Source organism: Aquarana catesbeiana, linkage group LG08 (genome assembly GCF_042186555.1).
Source record: "Aquarana catesbeiana isolate 2022-GZ linkage group LG08, ASM4218655v1, whole genome shotgun sequence".
Taxonomy (NCBI): Eukaryota; Metazoa; Chordata; class Amphibia; order Anura; family Ranidae; genus Aquarana; species Aquarana catesbeiana.
The window spans coordinates 43,876,159-43,899,761 of record NC_133331.1 but is presented as its reverse complement, the minus strand read 5'-3'; the positions used below and the strand labels follow the sequence as shown (position 1 = coordinate 43,899,761).

The window sequence follows — 23,603 nt, the reverse complement described above, 5'->3', positions numbered from 1 at the left end:
ACCCAGGGAGGAACTAATTAAAACCATCCCCACACTAACTAGAGCGGCAGCTTTCTTGGCAGATGCTTCAGCAGAAACTGTCAGAATATCCTCTAGGACCACGGCACTACTAAACTCGGCCCGCAGAGCCCTGTGGTTAAAATCCTGGGGGGGGGATGCACCTTCCAAGAACCGTTTATGTGGCATACCATTCACTGGAGACCTACTGTTTGGTCCCGAACTAGAAACAGTCCTGGATAGGACTGCAGCAAAAAATAAGGGGTTCCCTCAAACCAAGAAGAGACAAGGGAAGGCGCCCTTTCGGCATTTCAAGAAATTCAATAAGCCAGGGGCAAAAAAGCACTGGGGTCAACAAAACAAGAAAGGCAAAAGTGAATTCATCCTCAAGCCTAATACCCAAAAGAACAAAAAACAATGACTGCCTTCAAGTGGGGGGCAGATTGGCGGCTTTCTCCCACCAATGGGAGGAGATAACAGAAAACAAATTCATACTGCGCACCATAACGGATGGTTACGCAATAGAATTCTCCAACCGCCCCCCAACCAAATACTTAGCGACCATGCTACCCAAGGACAGCAATCAAGCAAAGGTGTTTCTAGAATCCCTACAGAAACTATTAGATCAGAAGGTGATTTGTCACGTTCCCCAAGAGGAGGAACAAAAGGGCTTCTACTCACACATCTTCGCAAAAAGAAAACCATCAGGCAAACTAAGGCTGATACTAAACCTCAAACCACTCAACCGAGGAATAAGATACAAGAGATTCAGAATGGAATCTATCTATTCAATCAGGAACATCCTACCGCAGGAGACATTCATGGCAACACTAGACTTACAGGATGCCTACCTACATGTCCCCATAAGGAAGGATCACCAAAAGTTTCTAAGGTTCGCAATCCAGGGGCCAGCAGCTACGCTGCACCTACAGTACACAGCTCTCCCCTTCGGAATCTCCTCGGCTCCAAGAATATTCTCAAAAATAATGGCGGAAGCGCTAAAAGGTCTAAGACAGGAGGGTATTGGAATAATACCATACTTAGACGACCTCCTGTTCTTTGCGGACTCAGCAGCAATCCTAGAAAACAACCTGCGCAAGAGTATGATCTATCTGCAAAACCTGGGATGGTTAATAAACGCAGAGAAATCGCAGATGATCCCAAGCCAGAGAGTAGTGTACCTGGGATACGTGCTGGACTCCAGACTGTCAAAAATTTTCCTAACAAAGGAAAAAGACGTAAAAATGACACAAGCAATTACGTCCCTGCTAAGGAACCATTCCACAACGATCAGGCACGGAATGTCCGTACTAGGACTGATGACGTCTTCCATTCCAGCCATCACCTGGGCACAAATTCACATGCGACCCTTACAGAACTACATTCTGTCCCAATGGGATGGCAGGCAAGCATCCCTAGAAAAATCCATTCCCGTCCCCGCCACAGTCAAACAAACACTCTACTGGTGGCTCAACCCACTTCGGGTCATCGAGGGGCGCAGATGGGCTCAAGTCAATCCAGTCAGCATCACCACCGATGCAAGCGCCCTAGGATGGGGAGCCCACATGGAAGGGCGGTTCTCGCAAGGGAAATGGACACCCAAATGGGCACAAGCCTCCTCAAACTTGAGAGAGCTGAAAGCTGTGGGGGAAGCGCTAAAAACCTTCAAGCCAGCATTACAGGGGAAGGATGTAAAGATACAATCAGACAACGCAACGACAGTCGCATACCTAAACAGACAAGGGGGCACAAAATCCCAAAAACTGATGAGACTGACACAATCTATCCTACTGTGGACAGAAGTGAACATAAGATCGATATCCGGTATTCATCTAAAAGGAACAGACAATACAGTGGCAGATTTCCTGAGCCGGAAAACGATAAAACACACGGAATGGTCACTAAACCAAACAACCTTCACTCAAATCACCCAGAAGTGGGGAATACCCGAAGTAGACCTATTTGCTTCCAGGGCGAACGCAAAATCTCCGATATTTTTCTCCCTGGACCCTACAGATGGCAACAGCGGGGTGGATGCTTTCAACCAAAACTGGAAATGGCATCTGTGCTATGCATTCCCTCCAACTGCCATAATCCCAAAAGTAATCCAAAAAATCAAGGCAGAGAAAACAACAGTAATACTAATAGCACCACACTGGCCCCAGAGAGCATGGTTCAGTCATTTAAAAAATCTCAGCATACAACCTCAGCTGACACTGACGGACCGCCCGGATCTACTGTCACAAGGCCCAGTCAACCATCCGAACCACAAAATCTTGAAGCTCTCGGCTTGGTTACTGAGAGGGTAAAACTCCAGAACAAAGGCCTGTCAGACAGAGTAATCAACACCATCTTAAACAGCAGAAAGCCGGTAACGAGAGCCATCTATGAGAAAATAAGGAAAAAATTTGTTTCTTGGTACGAAGACAGACCAATCTCCAACGGTGGGATAATTCCAATAGTTTTGGACTTCCTACAAGATGGTGCAGACAAAAACATATCACCAAGTACCCTGAAAGTACAAGTTGCAGCACTTTCCTCGGTCATGGATACTAGACTAGCGGAAGACCCGCTGATAAGACGATTCCTCATAGCTCTTAAAAGATCCAAACCAGCCAAATTGTACAAAACTCCCACCTGGGACATGGGCACAGTACTTAAGGGCTTTCTCTCCCCTCCGTTTGAACCTATCGAGGACAGCTCAGACAAAAACCTCACGTTAAAAACTGCGCTCCTTCTGGCTTTAGTATCCGCCAGAAGAGTGAGTGAGATCCAAGCTCTATCTTCAATAGAACCATACTGTCTAATACATCTGGACAAGATAATTCTCTCTCCAGATCCGGCCTTTCTACCCAAGGTCTCTTCTACATTTCACAGAACCCAAAACATCGTCATACCCTCACTTCCAACAACCATGGATAGTAGGAAAAGAAACATTTACAGCAAACTTGATGTAAGGAACACGCTCATAGCGTATCTCGAAAGAACAAAAGAATGGCGTAGAACGACCTCCCTCTTCATCCTCTATGCAGGAATCAACAGAGGGAAACAAGCTTCAAAAAGCACCATCAGCAGATGGATAAGGATGGCCATACAGATTACCTATAAGGCACAGAATCTCACTCCACCTAGTGAAATCAGAGCGCACTCAACTAGAGCCTGGGCAACCTCGGCCGCAGAGAAAGCAGGGGCAACTCCGGAGCAGATCTGCAGGGCAGCGACATGGTCGAGCTTCAGTACTTTCGCTAAGCACTACCGCATAGACCAGCTGTCTGACCAAGACCAAGCATTTGGTCGTAAAATGCTCCAGTCTCTAACCCCACCCTAGTAAGTATTGCTTGATATATCCTCTCGGATGCTGCCCTGGAAGACGATTCGAGAAAAGAGAGTTAGGTACCTGGTAACTCTTTTTCTAAGAAGTCTTCCAGGGCAGCACTAGTTCCCACCCTTGAAACAACAAAAACCAGGTACAGAGGGGGAGCTTGCAGCTTACAGGGAATTCCTTCGGTGCTTTAACATAACTGAGGCACACAGGTAAGAGTGTGAAATTTATAATGGTGGACTAATGTGTTTCCTGTTTTAGGGAGGAGGAGCCTATCTCTCGGATGCTGCCCTGGAAGACTTCTTAGAAAAAGAGTTACCAGGTACCTAACTCTGTTTTTTATGTCACAAGTTATTACCTCAAAGGTCTAGAGAACACAGAATTTCAGTAAAATACACGCTAAAGGGAATTTTAGGGCAAACAAACGCTATAAACGACTCAAATTTTTAGGTAAAATATAAAAGACGAGGTTGCGCCAAGTATATAGATACCCAACATGTCCAACCTTAAATCTGTGTGCGCCCATGAAATGGTGACAAAATTTCCTTACCATATATTTTCTATAGGCAACGCTTCAAAAGCCCACTGTAGGTATCATATATTAATGTTACGGAGGAGGTCTTGTGTTAGAATTATTGCTCTCCCTCTGGCGTGCGTCGGCGAGTTGTAACGTGTTTCCCAGCTAAGCTAGCCAGGGACACAGAGCGCTTGACCCGGAAGTGACATCAGAGACGTCGCTTTCTGGGTGACAACAAGAACGGGAGGAGAGCGGAGATGTATCTTCTCCTTCCCCTCCAGCCGCCGGCACTCGCCATCTCGCTCCCGGGCATGCAGATGGGCAAGCAGAGCCTGGAAAGCATGGGGGAGGGGCACACCGGTACTGGGGGGTTGTGTGTTAGCAATGGGGTGGCAGCGCTGCCACCCGAATGCTTTCACCTGACAGGCAGGAGTCTGCCTGTCAGTTTCACACACAATCCTGTGGCTGCAGCCACTGGAATGTGTGATGCCTCCTGCTGTCAGATCTGTACAACATACGGACTGGCAGCAAAAGGGTTAATCCTTCAATAAGTGTAGTTGTGCAGCCATATTTCTGTTCTTATTACTTATTCCTAGAGGTGCACCGAATGGAGTTTTTTTTGGTGGTGAAACCAAAAATGCAGCATGCACTTGGCCAAAAACTGAAACAGAAAATGACTGGTTTAAAAAGAAATAACATATTTTTATAGATATTTGTATTATATTCGACTTTTTAATGAGCATGAATTTATTATCGGCACCTTTTTAGCGCAAGAAAAGTTAGAGAAAAATGTATCCCTTTAAATTCTATGTATGTCTTCACACTGGTCCATTGCGTTACCATTGTGGTGTTAAAAAATCTGGCTTGCTGCATTTTTGGTCAGTTAAAGAAAAAAGCACCAAAAACGCACATCCCTGTTGAAATGCATTGAAAATGCAGCAAGAATGCATTAACGCACCCATGTTAACGTTTTTGTTGCGGTTTTTGAGTCACATGGCCTATGAAAAACTCACCATAAGCCCAGTAAAATGGTGGTAAAATCACATGCGTTTTGAGTGCCATTATCGGCACTGCAAAATGGCTATAACAGTTTTCAGCCGATCTGTTTCAGTGGACAAAATTTTGGTGCATCTCCACTTATGCATGCTGTACTTCCTTAGTAGTAGAGCTGTAAATGTCCTGAGCTGCTCCTTTATCTCAAAGGTGACCTGTACTAAGACAAAACTTGAAGGCTTTTTCTGTTTGACTCCTAAAAGTGGTTGCTTTGATTGGTAAATCGCTAACCTAAAACAAACATGCAGCAAATAGTCAGGACTGCTGGTCTGCATACCTAAAGGATAAATCACAGCTAGTCATTTTATTAAATTCATTGGACAGATATAAAACAAAGGGGGGAGGTAAGCGACAACATTAGATAGAGATAGATCTAGCTATATATAGTTTGTGTGTATATTTCTACTTGTCAACTGGGATCTAAAACTAGATTACCACCATTTAATATTCTATTACAGAAATAAAAATGAATAAAAAATAACTTTATGTGTATATATATATATATATATATATATATATATATATATGTATATGTGTGTGTATGTATGTATGTATGTATATATGTATATATATATATATATATATATATATATATATATATATATATATATATATATTAATATATTACTATCACGTAACAATCTAATGGGAAAACTTCTACTCGTCAACTAGAATCTGAAATTAGAATATTAAATGGTGGTAATCTGTATTAAAAAAAAAACTGTGTGTATGTGTTTGAATATATATATATATATATATATATATACACAGTTATTTTTTATTTATTTTTTTAATACAGATTACCACCATTTAATATTCTAATTTCAGATCCTAGTTGAGAAGTAGAAGTTCTCTCATTAGATCGTTACGTGATAGGAGCATGATTTGACTTGCTGGCTTTAACAGAGGACAAGGGACTATATTGAGCCTGGACCTGGGATCCTGGGTCCTATCATAGAAAGTGATTTTAAAGCCAATGCAGGGGGTGTCCGCTTTTTTAACTTTGATTATCATTTACACTGGACTGAACAGATTCACTTTAAATAATATGCAATATCTCCTTGATTTTCGTGACTGATTTCTTTTTTTTTTTTTTTCTTGCATTTCCAGTATTAATGGTGATGACACAGCTGAGCCAGTACCCACCACCCCTCCAGAGCCCAGAGAAGCTCAGAATCTTAGTGAATCCCCAGGAAGAGACAGTGTAGCTTGGCCAGCCCCGTTTGAGACGTTGCCTTCTGTATCGGAGGAAGGGGGAGCTTCCAATCAGGTTTGATTCAGGATCGTGTGTTGTGTCTGTGCTCACCCATAACTTTACATGGACAGTGTGGCCTGTGAGCCTGTTGTCAGTCAGAGGTCTGTGTACAGGAAGGTGTTATATTGACATGACATTTGTCTCTTCCACAACTTTTATAGTCTGACTCATTCTCATATTTCTATTGCATATTTACACAATAGTTATTCATACTGTAGCAGGAGTAGTCAAGTGAAGGTGCCTTTCATAGTGGATGTGACAGTCTGTCTTTTACCACACAAATGTTGCTCATATGCTCTTCCGTGGAGAGGCAGAAGATTGGCAACTCTCCCACGCAATAGGATCTCATGAGCAAGATCACATGCAGCGCTGGACAGGGATTCTGTTTCTGGGTCCCAGATACTTGAACTTGATTACAGTTGGTGGGTTTTAGATGCAGATGGTGCTTAGAGGACAGGGAGAGAATAAATAAGTGGTACTTTGGTTGATTTCAGGCCTTTTTTTTCACTGCGGACTGAACAAATTTCAGTTCTTTAGTGCTCCACCAATACTGTGTGGTGAACAGGGTTCTGCTGAGATGGAAGGCAACCAGTTCAATGACCCTTTAAGCCCTTAAAGAGAACCTGTCATTAAAGTATATCTCAGTGTCAGAGCAAGAAAAAAAAAATAAAAATAGAGTATATCCTCGCAATGCATGCACATTGCCCAGTGAAGACCCTGTAAGTACAGAAAATAGCTGTTGATCCGCAAGTAATGCACTCAGATCCAAAATCCTGTTGTGGGGTGACAACACTGCGTTTTTTTGGTGGCTTTTAGTGTTGTCAGCCCGGCCCTGTTTTCTCTGGTCAAGCTGCTGAGACCCACCAATTCTCCCATCTCCGCAACAATACTTTTCTTTCTGTAGTCTCAAGATGAGGACTGGGAGGGATTATTACTCTCCTTGGGATAACACAGGAAGTGTGCAGAGGACATAGACGGCTCTAAGTTTTAAGAGGCCCCTTCCCGCTGCCGCCTCCTGGTCCTTTAAGATGCCAGGAGGCAGAAGGGGGCATTCAGGTCATGTGAAGCGGTCACATGATTAGAAAGCTCTCAATCGCAAGTATGCATCAGGATCTTTCTAGTCCCTGCCAGTGACTGTGCTGGGAGCATGCAAGACGCATTACTTGGGTTGGGTGTTTACACAGGACGGTATATATACATATGGCTGGTGGGAAGAGAGGTTAACAGACCAAAAGGAAGTAAATAGGAGAAGTTCATTGTTCAGAAGTTCAGATTTACATACACTTTAAGCTAAATAACCTTCTGATGTATACTTCCATTACATGACCCACTGGAGTGGCTGTCTTGGAACTGGAATTTAAGACAGACAGCGGTAGGTTTCATCAGATATATAACTTAATGGTAGGTTTCTGATATAATGTGAATTAACAAACTGGACAACAGCTGTTTGGTTTTTAGTGCACTAAGCACTTGGGTACTCACGAATAGCCTCTTTGTTTGGCTTCTGACAGGTTTACTTTATGTATTTTTGTATAGCTATGTTTGCAGTGTTTGCTTTTATGCGCCTGGGTTGTCTTGGGTGCCATTTAGGAATGCATCGAAGTTTCGGCGGTCGAAACATATCGGTCGAAAATTGCGTTTTCCGCATTTTGCCAAAAGAAAAAAGTGCAGCTAGGGCCGCAGTAACAATGTCCCGCCTACTGTGATAGACGGCACACTGATCCAATGCCGGGACATTGAATCAGTGTGACGTGATCAGTGGAGGTGGGACATTGTTACTGTGGCCCCGGGCAATTCAAATCCAGCTCTGTGACAGTGGGAGATTGCCGCTCCGATCCGGGCACAGGAGGCAGGCTGCATCCCACAGGCACTGGTGAGAGGTTGCATCTGACAGGTACTGGCGAGGCTGCTATGATCTCTTGTATCATGTCTGCAGTCTCTGACCATCTCCTGTATCATGTCTGCTAGAGGTGCACTGAATGTCAATTTTGCTAATACTATTAGCAGTGTGTTTTAAGTTTAAGAGATTTCAGACATGATACAAGAGATGGTTAGAGATTGCAGACTGCATTTTTTTGAGCTTTTCTTGCACTAAAGGTGCCAATAATGACCAATAATAAATTCATTTTAATTTAAATTGATATTAATTAAAAAATATAATACAATTATATATAAAAATATGAATATTTTTTAAACTGTCATTTTTGGTTTTCGGCAAAGTGCATCCTGCATTTTCGGTTTTGGCACTGAAATTTCCATTCGGTGCACCACTAGTGCCATTACGCCCTCATTATTTGCATCCTGTTAGATAACTTAATTTTTTTGTTTTTTAAAGGGTCTAAAAAATGACTTTGTTAGAAATATTCTGTGGACGTTTGAAGATATCCATATGTTGGTTGGTTCTAATATGCCCATATTTGGCGGAGGACGGTACCCGGCTGTTAGTCTGCGACTGCGGTAAGTAAATAAAGCCAACCCAAGCCTTGAAAATCCCAGCATGGCACTTATGTTCCTTTTTAAGTCCATTCTAGAGTTAAATAATATGGTTACAGAAATATATTTTTATATAGTTTTAGTTTATGTAAAAAAAAAAATCTTTTAAAGGAAACCTGTGCTAGGAGAAATTATGAAGGCTGCTATTGCTGTCATCCTTCTGAAATAAATATATATATAATATATAACTAGATGTGCATTGTCATTATAGCCTGTAGAGTGCATGGAGGGTGGGCATCATAGGGTGACACTGCTCTTCTTGCTCTTTAATACTGTTCAGTGGGGCTGTTGCCCTAGGAAAGAAAGTTGCTGTTCAGTTAAACACTGACAAGATCACACAGTGCAGTTAAAGAAAAAAGCCTTTAGGGGAAAAATGCATTACAGCCACCACAGCTAATTACTGGGAAGCTTCTACTGTGTATATATCCAGTTTTAATTTTTGGGTTTACATACACTCTAATGCCTCGTACACATGATCGGACTTTCTGACTTGAAATGTTCAATGACAGGCTGTTGGCAGTAATTCTGACCGTGTGTACGCTCCATCGGACAATGGTTGTCGGATTTTCCGCTAACAAATGTTGGATGGCAGGTTTTAAAATTTTCCGCGGACAAATGTCTGTTGTCGGATTTTCCGTTCGTGTGTACACAAGTCCGTCGGACAAAAGTCCAAAGTACAAACACGCATGCTCGGAAGCAAGGACGAGCCGGAAGCGGTCGGTCTTGTAAACTAGCGTTCGTAATGGAGAATTAACATTTGTGACGTGGCAAATTATGAAATCTCGAAATGCAGCGCACTTTCTCTTCTTCTTTAATGGGATAATAATGAAGCTGCTTTGCTGGTGATACTAATGGAGTTATTGCAAAGGAATTTTCAAAGGTTTTTTCTTTCTAGTGATATCAAGAATAATATTATTAGGTTTTTTTTTTTTTATTTGGGCAAGTTACCCCAACACCATTATCCTGTAGTTTTTAAGATCAAAGATACAACTATGTTGGTGTCCCTTGTCAATTTTACATTGTATTTTTTTAAATGTAACTGCCTATTCCCAAACTGTCATTTGAAGTAAAACACATAGCCAAGTATTATTCCACACAATTTTTTTATTGTGCATTAAAAAGAGAAAACAAATAAAATTAAACATGCTATCTGCCAATAGAACTTAACCAGAAAATGCATTCTATGCATCCAAAAATATAGAAAATATACCAAATCAAATCATTATTCAACCCAAAAAATGTAAAGCAATAACACGTTATCTCCTCCGATTCCGCAACATGGCTGGTTGACGAACGGCCGTTCAGAAATTAACTGAAAAGCACAAAATGAAAAGTGCGAATCAACACTCACCAAACTTCTACTAACACAAAATTAGCAGAAGGAGCCCAAAGGCTGGCGCCAAAGAGCTGAAAAGCAACGTAGTACGTCACTACGTTCGTATTTGTTGGCTAACAATTGTGTGTCCGTGTATGCAAGACAAGTTTGGGCCAACGCCCTTCGGACAAAAGTCCACGGTTTTGTTGGCCAACAATCCGATCGTGTGTACGAGGCTTAAGGCTCCATTCCCTCCAGTGCACTCTATCTGTGGTGGGTATGCATTTTTTTGGATCACCTCTTGAGAGTAAATTATATATTATTGATGTCAGCGGGCTTATTCTAGTGCATTATAGTTAAAAAAAAAAAAAAAAATCGCATTAATGGCTTGTTAACTAAGATGTCCTTTTTGAAGCATACAAGCACAATAATAATTTAAAAAATTGAGATCCAGTAAAACCTTGGATTGAGAGTAACTTGGTCTAAGAGTTATTTGCAAGACGAGAAAACATTTAAAATAAATTCTGACTTGATATACAAGTAGCGTCATAGCACAACTGAGTATAAAAGAGAAGAGAGGCCCCTCCCAAGTGTAGCAATATGGTTACATTTAATGAAGGTAAAACCTTTAGCAACTCACATGGTTGATGATTAAAAGAGGCACATCTAAGTATGCAGGCATCTGGGGTAAAGCTGTCCACATAGACCATCCTCCGCACTGCCAGCTTTCACCGCTGTCAGTCTGCAGTCGTGACCAGGAAGACTACCCTGCAGTAGAACGATCTGAAAGCGAGGCTTGAAGCGCTCATGGAGCGCAGTGTGGAAGGGATGACATCAATGGTGGTGCGGAGGACATTCTATGTAGACAGCTTTACCCCAGATGTCTGCATACTTAGATGTGAGTTGTTAAACGTTGTACCTTTTTATTAAATGTGACCATATTACTACATTTAGAGGCGCCTTTCTTCTCTTTTATACTCTGTAGATCCTGCAGGATTTGGCTTCTAATGCCCCTGTGGAGGCTTCCATTTGTGGGTGGACTTTTTATGGTTACACAACCAATCACATTGCTATAATTTTTTTATATGGACTATAAACTGAAGGACTTATGAATAAATGGTTGTGGAACGAATCATTTGAGTTTTCGTTATTTCTTATGGGGAAATTCACTTTGCCATACGAGTGCTTTGGATTACAAGCATGTTTCCGGAACGAACTATGCTCGCAATCCAAGGTTTTACTATATATGGATACAGGGGCGGACTGATAACTCATGAAGCCCCTGGGCAATAGGAGATTATGGGGCCCCCAGGCAATCAGAGATTATGGGGCCACACAGTATACACATACATGTATACACAGACAGATGTAAAAAAAACCCACAGATTTATACGTACTGTCCCTGGTTTTACTGAGGCTGGCAACCCTGATGGGGCCCCCTAGTGGCCCAGGGCCTTCGGGCAGTGCCCGAGTGGCTCATTGGTCAGTCCGCCCCTGTATGGATATAGATAGATATATTTCTTTCTCGAACATCACGGGACACAGAGCCACAGTAATTACTGATGGGTTATATAGGTATCACTGGTGATTGGACACTGGCACACCCTATCAGGAAGTTCAACCCCCTATATAATCCCTCCCCCTTGCAGGGATACCTCAGTTTTTACGCCAGTGTCTTAGGTGATGGACGTGTAAAGATGTCCTGTGCTGAGCTCCAAAGGGAATATCCCAAGATCCTATACTGGGGCAAGCCAGGCGAACCGGATCCATTCAAAGTGTCTTTTCATGGCCGAATTGAATGGTACCCGGGCCTCGTGTCCGAAGAAACGAGGTTTTACCCGTAATGCTTCTCTTTTTAGAGAGCTGGACCCCGCAGATCAGAAAATGGCTTTAAACTTCCTAATTTCTGGCGAGGTGCTTTACGGTCCCAGAACTGTTGGATCCCCCTACTGATGGGGGCCCCAGTCTCTGACGGTTTTTTCAAACGGAGCCCACCGTGAGAGGTGAAGATTGGGTCTGTGTAAACAGCACCCTGCGGCTGGATAAGGTAAGAGGAGATTCCACAGAATTTTTGAGTTCTAGTGGCTTTTCTCCTTTAAGGTAAATGCATGCTATGCCTATTGTGACCACCGGGGGCTGCCAAGAGCACAAACCTACACATGCTGACTGACTGTCTCAGGTGTTAAGTGCTGATTATTCCCAGCATTTCAAAGCAGGCTGCAAGCAGGTAAGGTGGAAAGGGGGATTTCTCATGTTTGAATGTTCCCCCCAGGCTAGAGAGGGGCCACAGGGGTCTAGAAAGTGGTTATACCACCCGGGCACTGCGGCCTAATGGCCACCATCTCTGAAGATAGCCGTTCAGGCAAATCTTGTTACCAGTCTCCCTCCTCCTCCTCCCCCCCATCCCCAGCCTTTTCTCCAGAAGCATGACAGGAGAGTCGGCAGTGCGGGAAGCGCTCGTTTTTTTCAAAACTCGAGGGGGGGGGGGGGCGGTAGAGGAGGGTGCGGGACGTCAGCACAGGTGCTTAGACTCCCACTCAGGCCAGCTGCAGGCTATTAAAGGCACTCTGTACAGGTGCACTCAGCCTTCTGAGAGACACAGAGCTGACGGTCGCATGTAAGGTGGGACACAGGCATTCTCCTAGGCAGCATTTACTGAAGTAACACCAGACTGAGCATTGGGTAGCAAGGCTTTTAGCCAGACTACATCGCTCAGCGGGCAGTGTTCATTTGTATACCTCACACCTTGTTGCTTTGCACTATGGGTAGAAGAGGTTCAAGCACCCCAGGAACCAGAGACACTAGGGGATCTCGTTCAGGTTCTGAGGGCCCCCTGTCGGCAGCATCCTCCCCCCCTAAAGATGGGCCAGGGAGAGCCATCGGGGTCTGGGGCTACACCTGCTTCTGGCACTTCAGCCCCTGTATATATTACACAAGAGGTTTTTTCCTCAACCATTAATGATCTAGAGGAAAGATTAATGGCCGTGATTACGTCTTCACTCAGTGGAAGAAAACGCACTAGGCCTTCCTCTGTTCCCCAAGACCCTCAGACAGAGGAGCTCTGGGATAAAGGAGATGAATCCCTTTCAGAGGATCGGGATGGGACGGATGATTCCTCTTCGGGGGAATCAGGTGGAGAGGGACCCTCTGCGACTTCCCAAGAGGAGAAAGTCTTAGTGCAGATCCTCACTGGATTGGTCCGATCCACATTTAAGTTGCCCATACCTAAAACTACTAAAGAATCCTCTTCTGCTTTGGGGTCACTGAAACCTTTCCAAGCAGCACATGCTTTTCCTGTTCATACTTTACTTGAAAAGCTCATTTATTCTGAGTGGGATCACCCAGACAAATGTTTTTTTCCGCCGAGAAAGTTTTCAACACTTTATCCGATGGAAGAAAAGTTTATTAAAATGTGGGGAATACCGGCTATTGATGCCGCCATTTCCTCCGTAAATAATAGCCTGATTTGTCCTGTAGACAATGCTCAGATGCTCAGGGATCCTGTAGATAAAAGGATGGAATCCCTATTGAAGGATGTTTTCTCCTTAGCAGGATCAGTGGCCCAACCTGCAGTAGCAGCGATTGGAGTCTGTCAATACTTAAGAGACCATGTTAAGCAGGTCATCAAAGTATTACCTGAACAGCAGGCCCAGGGGTTTGCTAACCTTCCAGCGGCCTTATGCTTTGTGGTTGACGCCATTAGAGATTCTATCGTGCAAACCTCCCGTCTTTCACTGGGGTTGGTGCATATACGTAGAATCCTATGGTTGAAAAATTGGTCAGCCGAAGCACCATGTAAGAAGCTACTGGCTGGGTTTCCATTTCGTGGTGCAAGGTTGTTTGGAGAGGACTTGGATAACTATATCAAGAGAATCTCTTGTGGGAAAAGCACTCTCTTACCTGTCAAGAAGAAGAGTAAGCGTCCCTCTTTCAAACGGACTCTTTCCCCAGCGCCGGGAGCTTCAGCCTCCAGGCAGTCTCGACGGCCGCCTCCATTGGGGTCCAGAGACAAGAGTCAACCCCAGGGACAAAAGAAGTCCTGGGGAAAGAAGCCTACTAGGCAAAACACTAAGACCTCTGCATGAGGGGGCGCCCCCGCTCACTCGAGTGGGGGGAAGACTGCGACAGTTCTCAGAGCTCTGGCACGAGGACTTCCAGGACAGATGGGTAATCTCCACGGTAACCTTAGGGTACAAGCTGGAGTTTCAGGAATTCCCTTCTCCTCGGTTCCTCAGATCAAATGTTCCCAGAGACCCAGAGAAGAGGCAGTCACTCCTTCTAGCGTTAGAGCGATTTTTGTCGCAGGAGGTCATTATGATAGTTCCCGCAAAGGACCAGGGATTGGGCTTCTATTCCAACCTTTTTACGGTCCAAAAGCCAAATGGGGATGTCAGGCCCATTTTGGACTTAAGGGATCTGAACCGATTCCTAAGGATTCAATCCTTCCGCATGGAATCAATTCGAACAGTAGTTCCCACCCTGCAGGGAGGAGAATTTCTGGCATCAATAGACATCAGAGATGCATATCTGCATGTGCCCATTTTTCCTGCTCATCAGAAGTTTCTGCGCTTCGAGGTAGGAGGGCGCTATTTCCAGTTTGTGGCTCTGCCTTTCGGGATAGCCACTGCACCTCGAGTGTTCACAAAGATCTTGGCTCCTCCTCTGGCCAGATTAAGGGCTCAGGGTATAGCTGTCATAGCATACCTAGACGACCTGCTCTTGATAGACCGGTCGGTAGCCTCTTTGAATGGAAACTTGAGGACCACGGTCAGGTATCTAGAACACCTAGGTTGGATCCTCAACTTAGAAAAGTCTTTCCTAAAACCAGTAAGAAGACTGGAGTATTTAGGTCTGATTATAGATACAAGCCAGGAGAAAATATTTCTACCCCAGGCAAAGATCACTGCTTTGAGAGAGCTGATTCTGACAGTAAGGACCAAGAAGGGTCCCTCAGTCCGCCTTTGTATGAGGCTAATAGGGAAGATGGTGTCTTCATTCGAAGCAGTTCCCTATGCTCAGTTTCACTCAAGAATGCTGCAACACAGTATTCTGTCGACCTGGAACAAGAAGGTTCAGGCATTAGACTTTCCGATGCACCTGTCGCATGTAGTGCGTCAGAGCCTCAATTGGTGGCTCATACCCGAAAACCTGCAGAAGGGGAAATCCTTTCTACCGGTTACCTGGACGGTGGTAACAACAGATGCCAGTCTGTCAGGTTGGGGAGCAGTTCTGGAACAGGCTGCGGTCCAAGGGGTATGGTCCAAGACAGAGAGGACCTTACCCATCAACATTCTGGAGATCCGGGCGATACATCTAGCTCTAAAGGCCTGGACTATCAGGCTACAGGGTTGTCCGGTCAGGATCCAGTCCGACAATGCCACAGCAGTGGCTTATGTCAATCATCAGGGAGGCACCCGGAGCCGAGCTGCTCAAAAAGAGGTGAACCAGATCTTAGTCTGGGCAGAGATGCATGTGCCATGCATATCGGCAGTTTTCATCCCGGGAATAGAGAATTGGCAGGCGGACTATCTAAGTCGCCAGCAGTTACTTCCAGGGGAATGGTCTCTGCATCCCGACGTCTTTTGGGCCATATGCCAAAGATGGGGGGTTCCAGATGTAGATCTCTTTGCATCCCGATTCAACAAAAAGATAGACAGATTTGTGGCGAGGACAAAAGATCCTCTTGCATGCGGGACGGATGCGTTGGTGGTTCCGTGGCATCGGTTCTCACTGATTTACGCATTCCCGCCTATTCTGCTACTACCACGACTCCTTCGCAGGATCAGGCAGGAAAGGAAGTCGGTACTTCTGGTGGCCCCCGCTTGGCCCAGAAGGACTTGGTATGCAGAAATAGTAAGGATGACGGTGGGTTCCTCGTGGACCCTACCGGTACGCCCAGACCTGTTATCTCAAGGTCCAGTGTTCCATCCTGCCTTACAAACGCTAAATTTGACGGTTTGGCTATTGAGACCCACGTTCTTAAGAGTCGTGGGCTCTCAGGTCCTGTCATATCTACCTTGATTAATGCAAGGAAGCCAGCTTCCAGGATGATTTATCATAGAGTCTGGAAGGCTTATATAACCTGGTGTGAATCCAGAGGTTGGCATCCCAGGAAATATGTCATAGGTAGAATCCTTGATTTTCTACAGATGGGATTAGAGATGAAGCTGGCCTTGAGTACCATCAAGGGCCAGGTCTCTGCTTTATCAGTATTATTTCAGCGGCCACTTGCTTCGCATTCTTTGGTCCGAAACTTTATGCAGGTTGTGATGCGTCTTAATCCTCCGGTTAAAGCGCCCCTAAACCCCTGGGACTTGAATTTGGTCCTGGCTGTGTTACAGAAACGGCCTTTTGAACCAATAAGTCAGATTCCTTTGGTCTTGTTGACAAGGAAATTAATTTTTCTGGTGGCCATCTCTTCTGCTAGAAGAGTATCAGAATTAGCAGCTCTTTCCTGTAAGGAGCCTTATTTGATTATACACAAGGATAGAGTGGTACTACGCCCTCATCCTAGTTTTTTACCGAAGGTGGTTTCTGATTTTCATTTAAACCAAGACATTGTTCTACCTTCCTTTTTTCCAGATCCCTGTTCTCCGGAAGAGAGATCTCTACATTCGTTGGATGTAGTAAGAGCAGTTAAGGCCTATCTAGGGGCAACTACTCAGATCCGCAAGACGGATGTTTTGTTTGTGCTGCCAGAGGGTCCCAATAGAGGACAGGCAGCGTCAAAAGCTACCATTTCTAAATGGATTCGACAGTTGATCATTCAAGCTTACGGTTTGAAACAGAAGATTCCTCCGTTTCAGATCAGGGCACATTCCACAAGGGCTATTGGTGCTTCTTGGGCAGTGCATCACCGGGCCTCTATGGCTCAAATCTGCAAGGCCGCAACCTGGTCTTCAGTTCATACATTCACCAGATTCTATCAGGTGGATGTGAGAAGGCATGAGGATATCGCCTTTGGGCGTAGTGTGCTGCAGGCAGCGGTACAGGGTCCTCAGGTCTGATTGCACCCTACTTGGTCGTGGTTCCCCCCCCTCAGGTAGCATTGCTCTGGGACATCTCATCAGTAATTACTGTGGCTCTGTGTCCCGTGATGTTCGAGAAAGAAAATAGGATTTTTTAAAACAGCTTACCTGTAAAATCCTTTTCTTTCGAAGGACATCACGGGACACAGAGGTCCCGCCCCTCTTCTAATACACTATATTGCTTGGCTACAAAACTGAGGTATCCCTGCAAGGGGGAGGGATTATATAGGGGGTTGAACTTCCTGATAGGGTGTGCCAGTGTCCAATCACCAGTGATACCTGTATAACCCATCAGTAATTACTGTGGCTCTGTGTCCCGTGATGTCCTTTGAAAGAAAAGGATTTTACAGGTAAGCTGTTTTAAAAAATCCTATTTTTCATTGGCATTGCTTTTCTCTTGAAAGCTTTTGATGTCAATGTATTATGCCACAGACTGACAAGTTTTCTTTTCTCACGAGTAAAATCTTAAACTGGATGTTGTGATTTTAGGGACAATAATAAACCAATCAATGTGCTGACTGGGATTGATTACTGGCTGGATAATCTGATCTGTAACGTACCAGAACTTGTCATGTGCTTCCATGTGAATGGCATCGTACAGGTAAGATGTGAACTGTTTATACACTACGTACAATTATATTAATGCTTTGGAAGAGGGCAAGCTCAAACATGCATTTTACAGTATCTCACAAAATTGAGTACACCCCTCACATTTTTGTAAATATTTTATTATATCTTTTCATGTGACAACACTGAAGAAATGACACTTTGCTACAATGTAAAGTAGTGAGTGTACAGCTTCTATAACAGTGTAAATTTGCCGTCCCCTCAAAATAACTCAACACACAGCCATTAATGTCTAATTGAGTACACCTCTAAGTGAAAAAAGGTTTCAGGTGTAAATAGGGAGCAGGTGTATTAAATTTGGTGTTATCGCTCTCGCTCTTTCATACTGGTCACTGGAAGTTTAACATGGCACCTCATGGCAAAGAACTCTCTGAGGATCTGAAAAAAAAAGAATTATTGCTTTACATAAAGATGGCCTAGACTATAAGGAGATTGCCAAGTCCCTGAAACTGAGCTGCAGCACGGTGGCCAAGACCATACAGCAGTTTAACAGGACATGTTCCACTAGTCCAATAGATGTATGAGTGTGGCCAGCATTTCTGCAGAGGTTGAAGGGGTGGGGGGTCAGCCTATCAGTGCTCAGACCATACGCCGCACACTGCATCAAATTGGTCTGCATGGATGTCATCCCAGAAGGAAGCTTCTTCTAAAGATGATGCACAAGAAAGCCGGCAAACAGTTTGCTGAAGACAAGCAGACTAAGGACATGGATTACTGGAACCATGTCCCGTGATCTGATGAAACCAAGATAAACTTATTTGGTTCAGATGGTGTCAAGCATGTGTGGCGGCAACTGGGTGAGGAGTACAAAGACAAGTGTGTCTTGCTTACAGTCAAGCATGGTGGTGGGAGTGTCATGGTCTGGGGCTGCATGAGTGCTGCGGTACTGGGGAGCTATAGTTCATTGAGGGAACCATGAATGCCAAAATGTACTGTGACATACTGAAGCAGAGCATGATCACCTCCCTTCGGAGACTGGGCCGCAGGGCAGTATTCCAACATAACGACCCAAAACACACCTCCAAGATGACCACTGCCTTGCTAAAGAAGCTGAAGGTAAAGGTGATGGACTGGCCAAGCATGTCTCCAGACCTAAACCCTATTGAGCATCTGTGGGGCAGCCTCAAACTGAAGGTGGAGGAGCGCAAGGTCTCTAACATCCACCAGCTCCGTGATGTCATGGAGGAGTGGAAGAGGACTCCAGTGACAACCTGTAATACTCTGGTGAACTCCATGCCCAAGAGGGTTAAGGCAGTGCTGGAAAATAATGGTGGCCACACAAAATATTGACACTTTGGGCCCAATTTGGACATTTTCACTTAGGGGTGTACTCACTTCTGTTGTCAGCGGTTTAGACATTAATGGCTGTGTATTGAGTTATTTTGAGGGGACAGCAAATTTACACTGTTATACAAGCTGTACACTCACTACTTTACATTGTAGCAAAGTGTCATTTCTTCCGTGTTGTCACATGAAAAGATAGAATAAAATATTTACAAAAATGTGAGGGGTGTACTCACTTTTGTGAGATACTGTGTATATTATATGGATATTAAAAATGTTACAAACATGCATTCTTGGTTGTATATATGTTGCTGTTGGAGATTTTGCTTCACTTCTTGCCTGACAAAATGGTTGTCATCAGTATCAGGTGCTTATTTGCTTTTTAAGATTGAAAAGATCAAAGGCAGGGCAGACGGGTAAATATAATCCCCTTCTTCTTTTAATTCCTTAAGTAGAGTAGGGGAAACCTAGAACTTCAGTCAGCTTTTTAATGCTGTGTACCTGAAGATTATTCCCCACTTCTGTCTGGTGAAACGCATGCCACATGACAGGACATGAGAAGAAATATATCTAATTGATCCCCCGTTTGCAGTAAAAGTATTATAGAGGTACTACTATTCCCTTCCCGGTTTGTTTTGGCTGGATATACGCCAATTACATTTCCCTGTCAAAGATAGCCTAACTTTTTTTGTTTTTTTTTTTTTTGTTTTTTTGTTTTTTTATCTTTACAGAAATATGAGATGATTAAAACAGAAGATATCCCAAATCTGGAGAACTCCAACTTTTCCACAAAGGTGATTAAAGACATAGCACAGAATATCCTGTCATTTCTGAAGTCTAACTGCACCAAAGAAGGCCACACCTACTGGCTGTTTAAAGGTACTACATTACAAGAATACTATGGCTGTTCTTCTGTCTGCTCCCAGGCTTTTGCTTGATTGATAATCCTGAAATAAATTTCATTAAACTATTCTTTAATGCCTCCTGTCCATCAGGGTACCAAGTATATGTTGCTGGTTGTCCCATTTTTCTATGTGGTTTTTAAAATGACTAAGTAAACCTGCAGCAGAGTCCTGGGAGCAGGGGTGTGACTTTGTTTTTTGTTGTATTTTTCATATCCTGCCCTTATTTCATTGGCATCAGCAACGTGTGGCACAAATAACCAATTTCAAACTGCACATTTGGAAATGTAGTTTATATATTGATACAATTTGTGGATCATTTCATATAAAAAAAGGAACTAAGTGCACACAGCATTAGTAAATTTAAAATGGCATTTAGATCAAACTATACTTTTGCTGTGTGATGTGTGTTTATTTAAAAAAAAAAAAAAAAGTGGATAGTTTTATGTGGGGCTATGGTAACTATTGGAAGATTACCACGCACAGCGGTTAATCTGAAGCCACCTCAGGGTACCTCCGGTTTTGTTTATAATTCTGCACTGAGATCCCAGTTATGGATCATATACACCAACCAGCCATAATGAGTGAGTGGTCATAATATTATGACCCCTCCCCATAACCCATCGAAGCATTGGACACCACTAGACCTCTGAAGGTAAAGTGTGGTATGTGGCACCAAGCCATCAGTAGCAGATCCTTTTAAGTCCTCTAAGTTGTGAGGTGGGGTCTCTATGGATTTGACTTGTTTTTTCAAGCACATCCCAAAGATGCTTGATTTGTATTGAGATATGAAGAATTTGGAGGCCATGTCAACATCTCACTCATTGCTGTGTGCTTCAAATCATTCTTGAATTCATCAGACCAAGCTTCCATTGCTCCATTGTACAGTTCTGATGCTCATGTGCCCATTGTAGATACTTTTGACTGTAGACACTGATCAATAGACCCTAACCAGTTTGCAGCTACTCGGCCCATATGCAATAAATGTGATGCTGTGTTTTATGACACCTTTCTATCAGAACCACCATGAACTATTTCGGCAAACTACAATAGCTCTTCGCCCCCCCCTCAATGCATCAGTGAACTCTGGCCGCCCCTGACCCTGTTGTTGGGTCACCTGTTTTCTTTCCTTGGACCACTTCTATAAACATTCTTCAAGAGCTGCAGTTTTGAAGATTCTCTGGCCCAGACATTCATCCATTACAATTTGTCCCACGTCAAAGTTGCTCAAATCCTTATGCTTGCCCATATTTTTTTTTATTTTTATTTCAACACATCAACTTCAAGGACATGATCACTTGCTGCCTAATTTATCCCACCCATGTTCAGATGCCATCGTTATGAGATCCATGTTGTTCACTTTACCTGTAAGTGGTTATGGCTGTTTGGTATACAGCAGTGCACAAACAGAGAGCAAGCTCATCCTGGAGGAAGCCCCTTTTCTCCTTAAAGGTACAGCAACAACAACAGAAGTCCAGACATCGGCTTTACAAGGCATTCTAAGACTTCCAGTATGTGTCTGCACTAAATCTAATAAAGCAGCAATGGAAGTCTTCAGCTGCTTTGCAAAGATATCTAATGCCATGTACACACGATCGGACTTTACAGCATACTTGGTCCGGCGTACTGGGTTTCGTCTGACAATTCGATCGTGTGTGGGCTCCAGCGGACTTTGTTTTCTCAAAAGTTTGACAGACTTAGATTTGAAATTCAAAATCTCAATTTCAAATCTATCCGACGGACTCGAGTCCGGTCGAAAAGTCCGCTCGTCTGTATGCTAGTCCGACGGACAAAAACCGAGGCTAGGGCAGCTATTGGCTATGAACTTCCTTGTTTTAGTCCGGTGTACGTCATCACTTACAAATCCATCGGACTTTGGTTGATCGTGTGTAGGCAAGTCCGTTCATTCGGAAAGTCCGACAAAGTCCGCCGGGCAAAGTATGCCGTAAATTCCGGTCGTGTGTACGCGGCATAAGCTTCTGTTGCTGTACCTTCCCTAGCTGGGAACTCAGTTTGGTGTCTGCAAATGTATGCAACAATAACCAGAGTAATTGAAATGGCTTAATACGTTCTTTCTGGATAACTTTGAAAGTGTAGTTTTTGTACTGATATTATTCTGTTCATGTGAACCTTCTTTCATATGTGTGTGTGTGTATATATATATATTATACACAGTGGCTTGCGAAAGTATTCGGCCCCCTTTGAACTTTTCAACCTTTTGCCACATTTCAGGCTTCAAACATAAAGATATAAAATTTTAATTTTTTGTGAAGAATCACCAACAAGTGGGACACAATTGTGAAGTGGAACGAAATCTATTGGATATTTTAAACTTTTTTTAGCAATTAAAAAACTGAAAAGTGGTGCGTGCAAAATTATTCGGCCCCTTTACTTTCAGTGCAGCAAACTCACTCCAGAAGTTCAGCGAGGATCTCTGAATGATCCAATGTTGTCCTAAATGACTGATGGTGATAAATAGAATCCACCTGTGTGTAATCAAGTCTCTGTATAAATGCACCTGCTCTGTGATAGTCTCAGGGTTCTGTTGAAAGCGCAGACAGCATCATGAAGACCAAGGAACACACCAGGCAGGTCCGTAATACTGTTGTGGAGAAGTTTAAAGCCGGATTTGGATACAAAAAGATTTCCCAAGCTTTAAACGTCCCAAGGAGCACTGTGCAAGCGATCATATTGAAATGGAAGGAGTATCAGACCACTGCAAATCTACCAAGACCTGGCTGTCCCTCTAAACTTTCAGCTCAGACAAGGAGAAGACTGATCAGAGATGCAGCCAAGAGGCCCATGATCACTCTGGATGAACTGCAGAGAACTACAGCTGAGGTGGGAGAGTCTGTCCATAGGACAACAATCAGTCGTACACTGCACAAATCTGACCTTTATGGAAGAGTGGCAAGAAGAAAGCCATTTCTCAAAGATATCCATAAAAAGTCTCGTCTAAAGTTTGCCACAAGCCACCTGGGAGACACACCAAACATGTGGAAGAAGGTGCTCTGGTCCGATGAAACCAAAATCGAACTTTTTGGCCACAATGCAAAACGATATGTTTGACGTAAAAGCAACACAGCTCATCACACTCAACACACCATCCCCACTGTCAAACGTGGTGGCAGCATCATGGTTTGGGCCTGCTTTTCTTCAGCAGGGACAGGGAAGATGGTTAAAATTGAGGGGAAGACGGATGCAGCCAAATACAGGACCATTCTGGATGAAAACCTGTTGGAGTCTGCAAAAGACCTGGGACGGAGATTTATCTTCCAACAAGACAATGATCCCAAACATACAGCAAAATCTACAAAGGAATGGTTCACAAATAAACGTATCCAGGTGTTAGAATGGCCAAGTCAAAGTCCAGACCTGAATCCAATCGAGAATCTGTGGAAAGAGCTGAAAACTGCTGTTCACAAACGCTCTCCATCCAACCTCACTGAGCTTGAGCTGTTTTGCAAGGAAGAATGGGCAAGAATTTCAGTCTCTCGATGTGCAAAACTGATAGAGACATACCCCAAGCGACTTGCAACTGTAATCGCAGCAAAAGGTGGCTCTACAAAGTATTAACGCAAGGGTTCCGAATAATTTTGCACGCCCCACTTCATTTTTTTATTAGTTAAAAAAGTTTCAAAAATCCAAAAGATTTCGTTCCACTTCACAATTGTGTCCCACTTGTTGGTGATTCTTCACAAAAAATATAAATGTTATATCTTTATGTTTGAAGCCTGAAATGTGGCAAAAGGTTGAAAAGTTCAAGGGGGCCGAATACTTTCGCAAGCCACTATATATATATATATATAT

The 23,603-nt window shown here is 43.6% G+C and overlaps 1 protein-coding gene across 1 annotated transcript in view; it reads left to right on the top strand.

Annotated features, from left to right (window-relative positions):
* Positions 1–23,603, top strand: part of EDRF1 (erythroid differentiation regulatory factor 1) — a 159,890-nt gene that overhangs the window by 16,434 nt on the left and 119,853 nt on the right. Inside the window, exons 6-9 of the mRNA XM_073595756.1 lie at positions 6,000–6,159; positions 8,480–8,601; positions 17,470–17,581; positions 19,623–19,770. Coding sequence (XP_073451857.1) covers positions 6,000–6,159; positions 8,480–8,601; positions 17,470–17,581; positions 19,623–19,770 — 542 coding nt within the window. The remainder of the gene's footprint in view (positions 1–5,999; positions 6,160–8,479; positions 8,602–17,469; positions 17,582–19,622; positions 19,771–23,603) is intronic.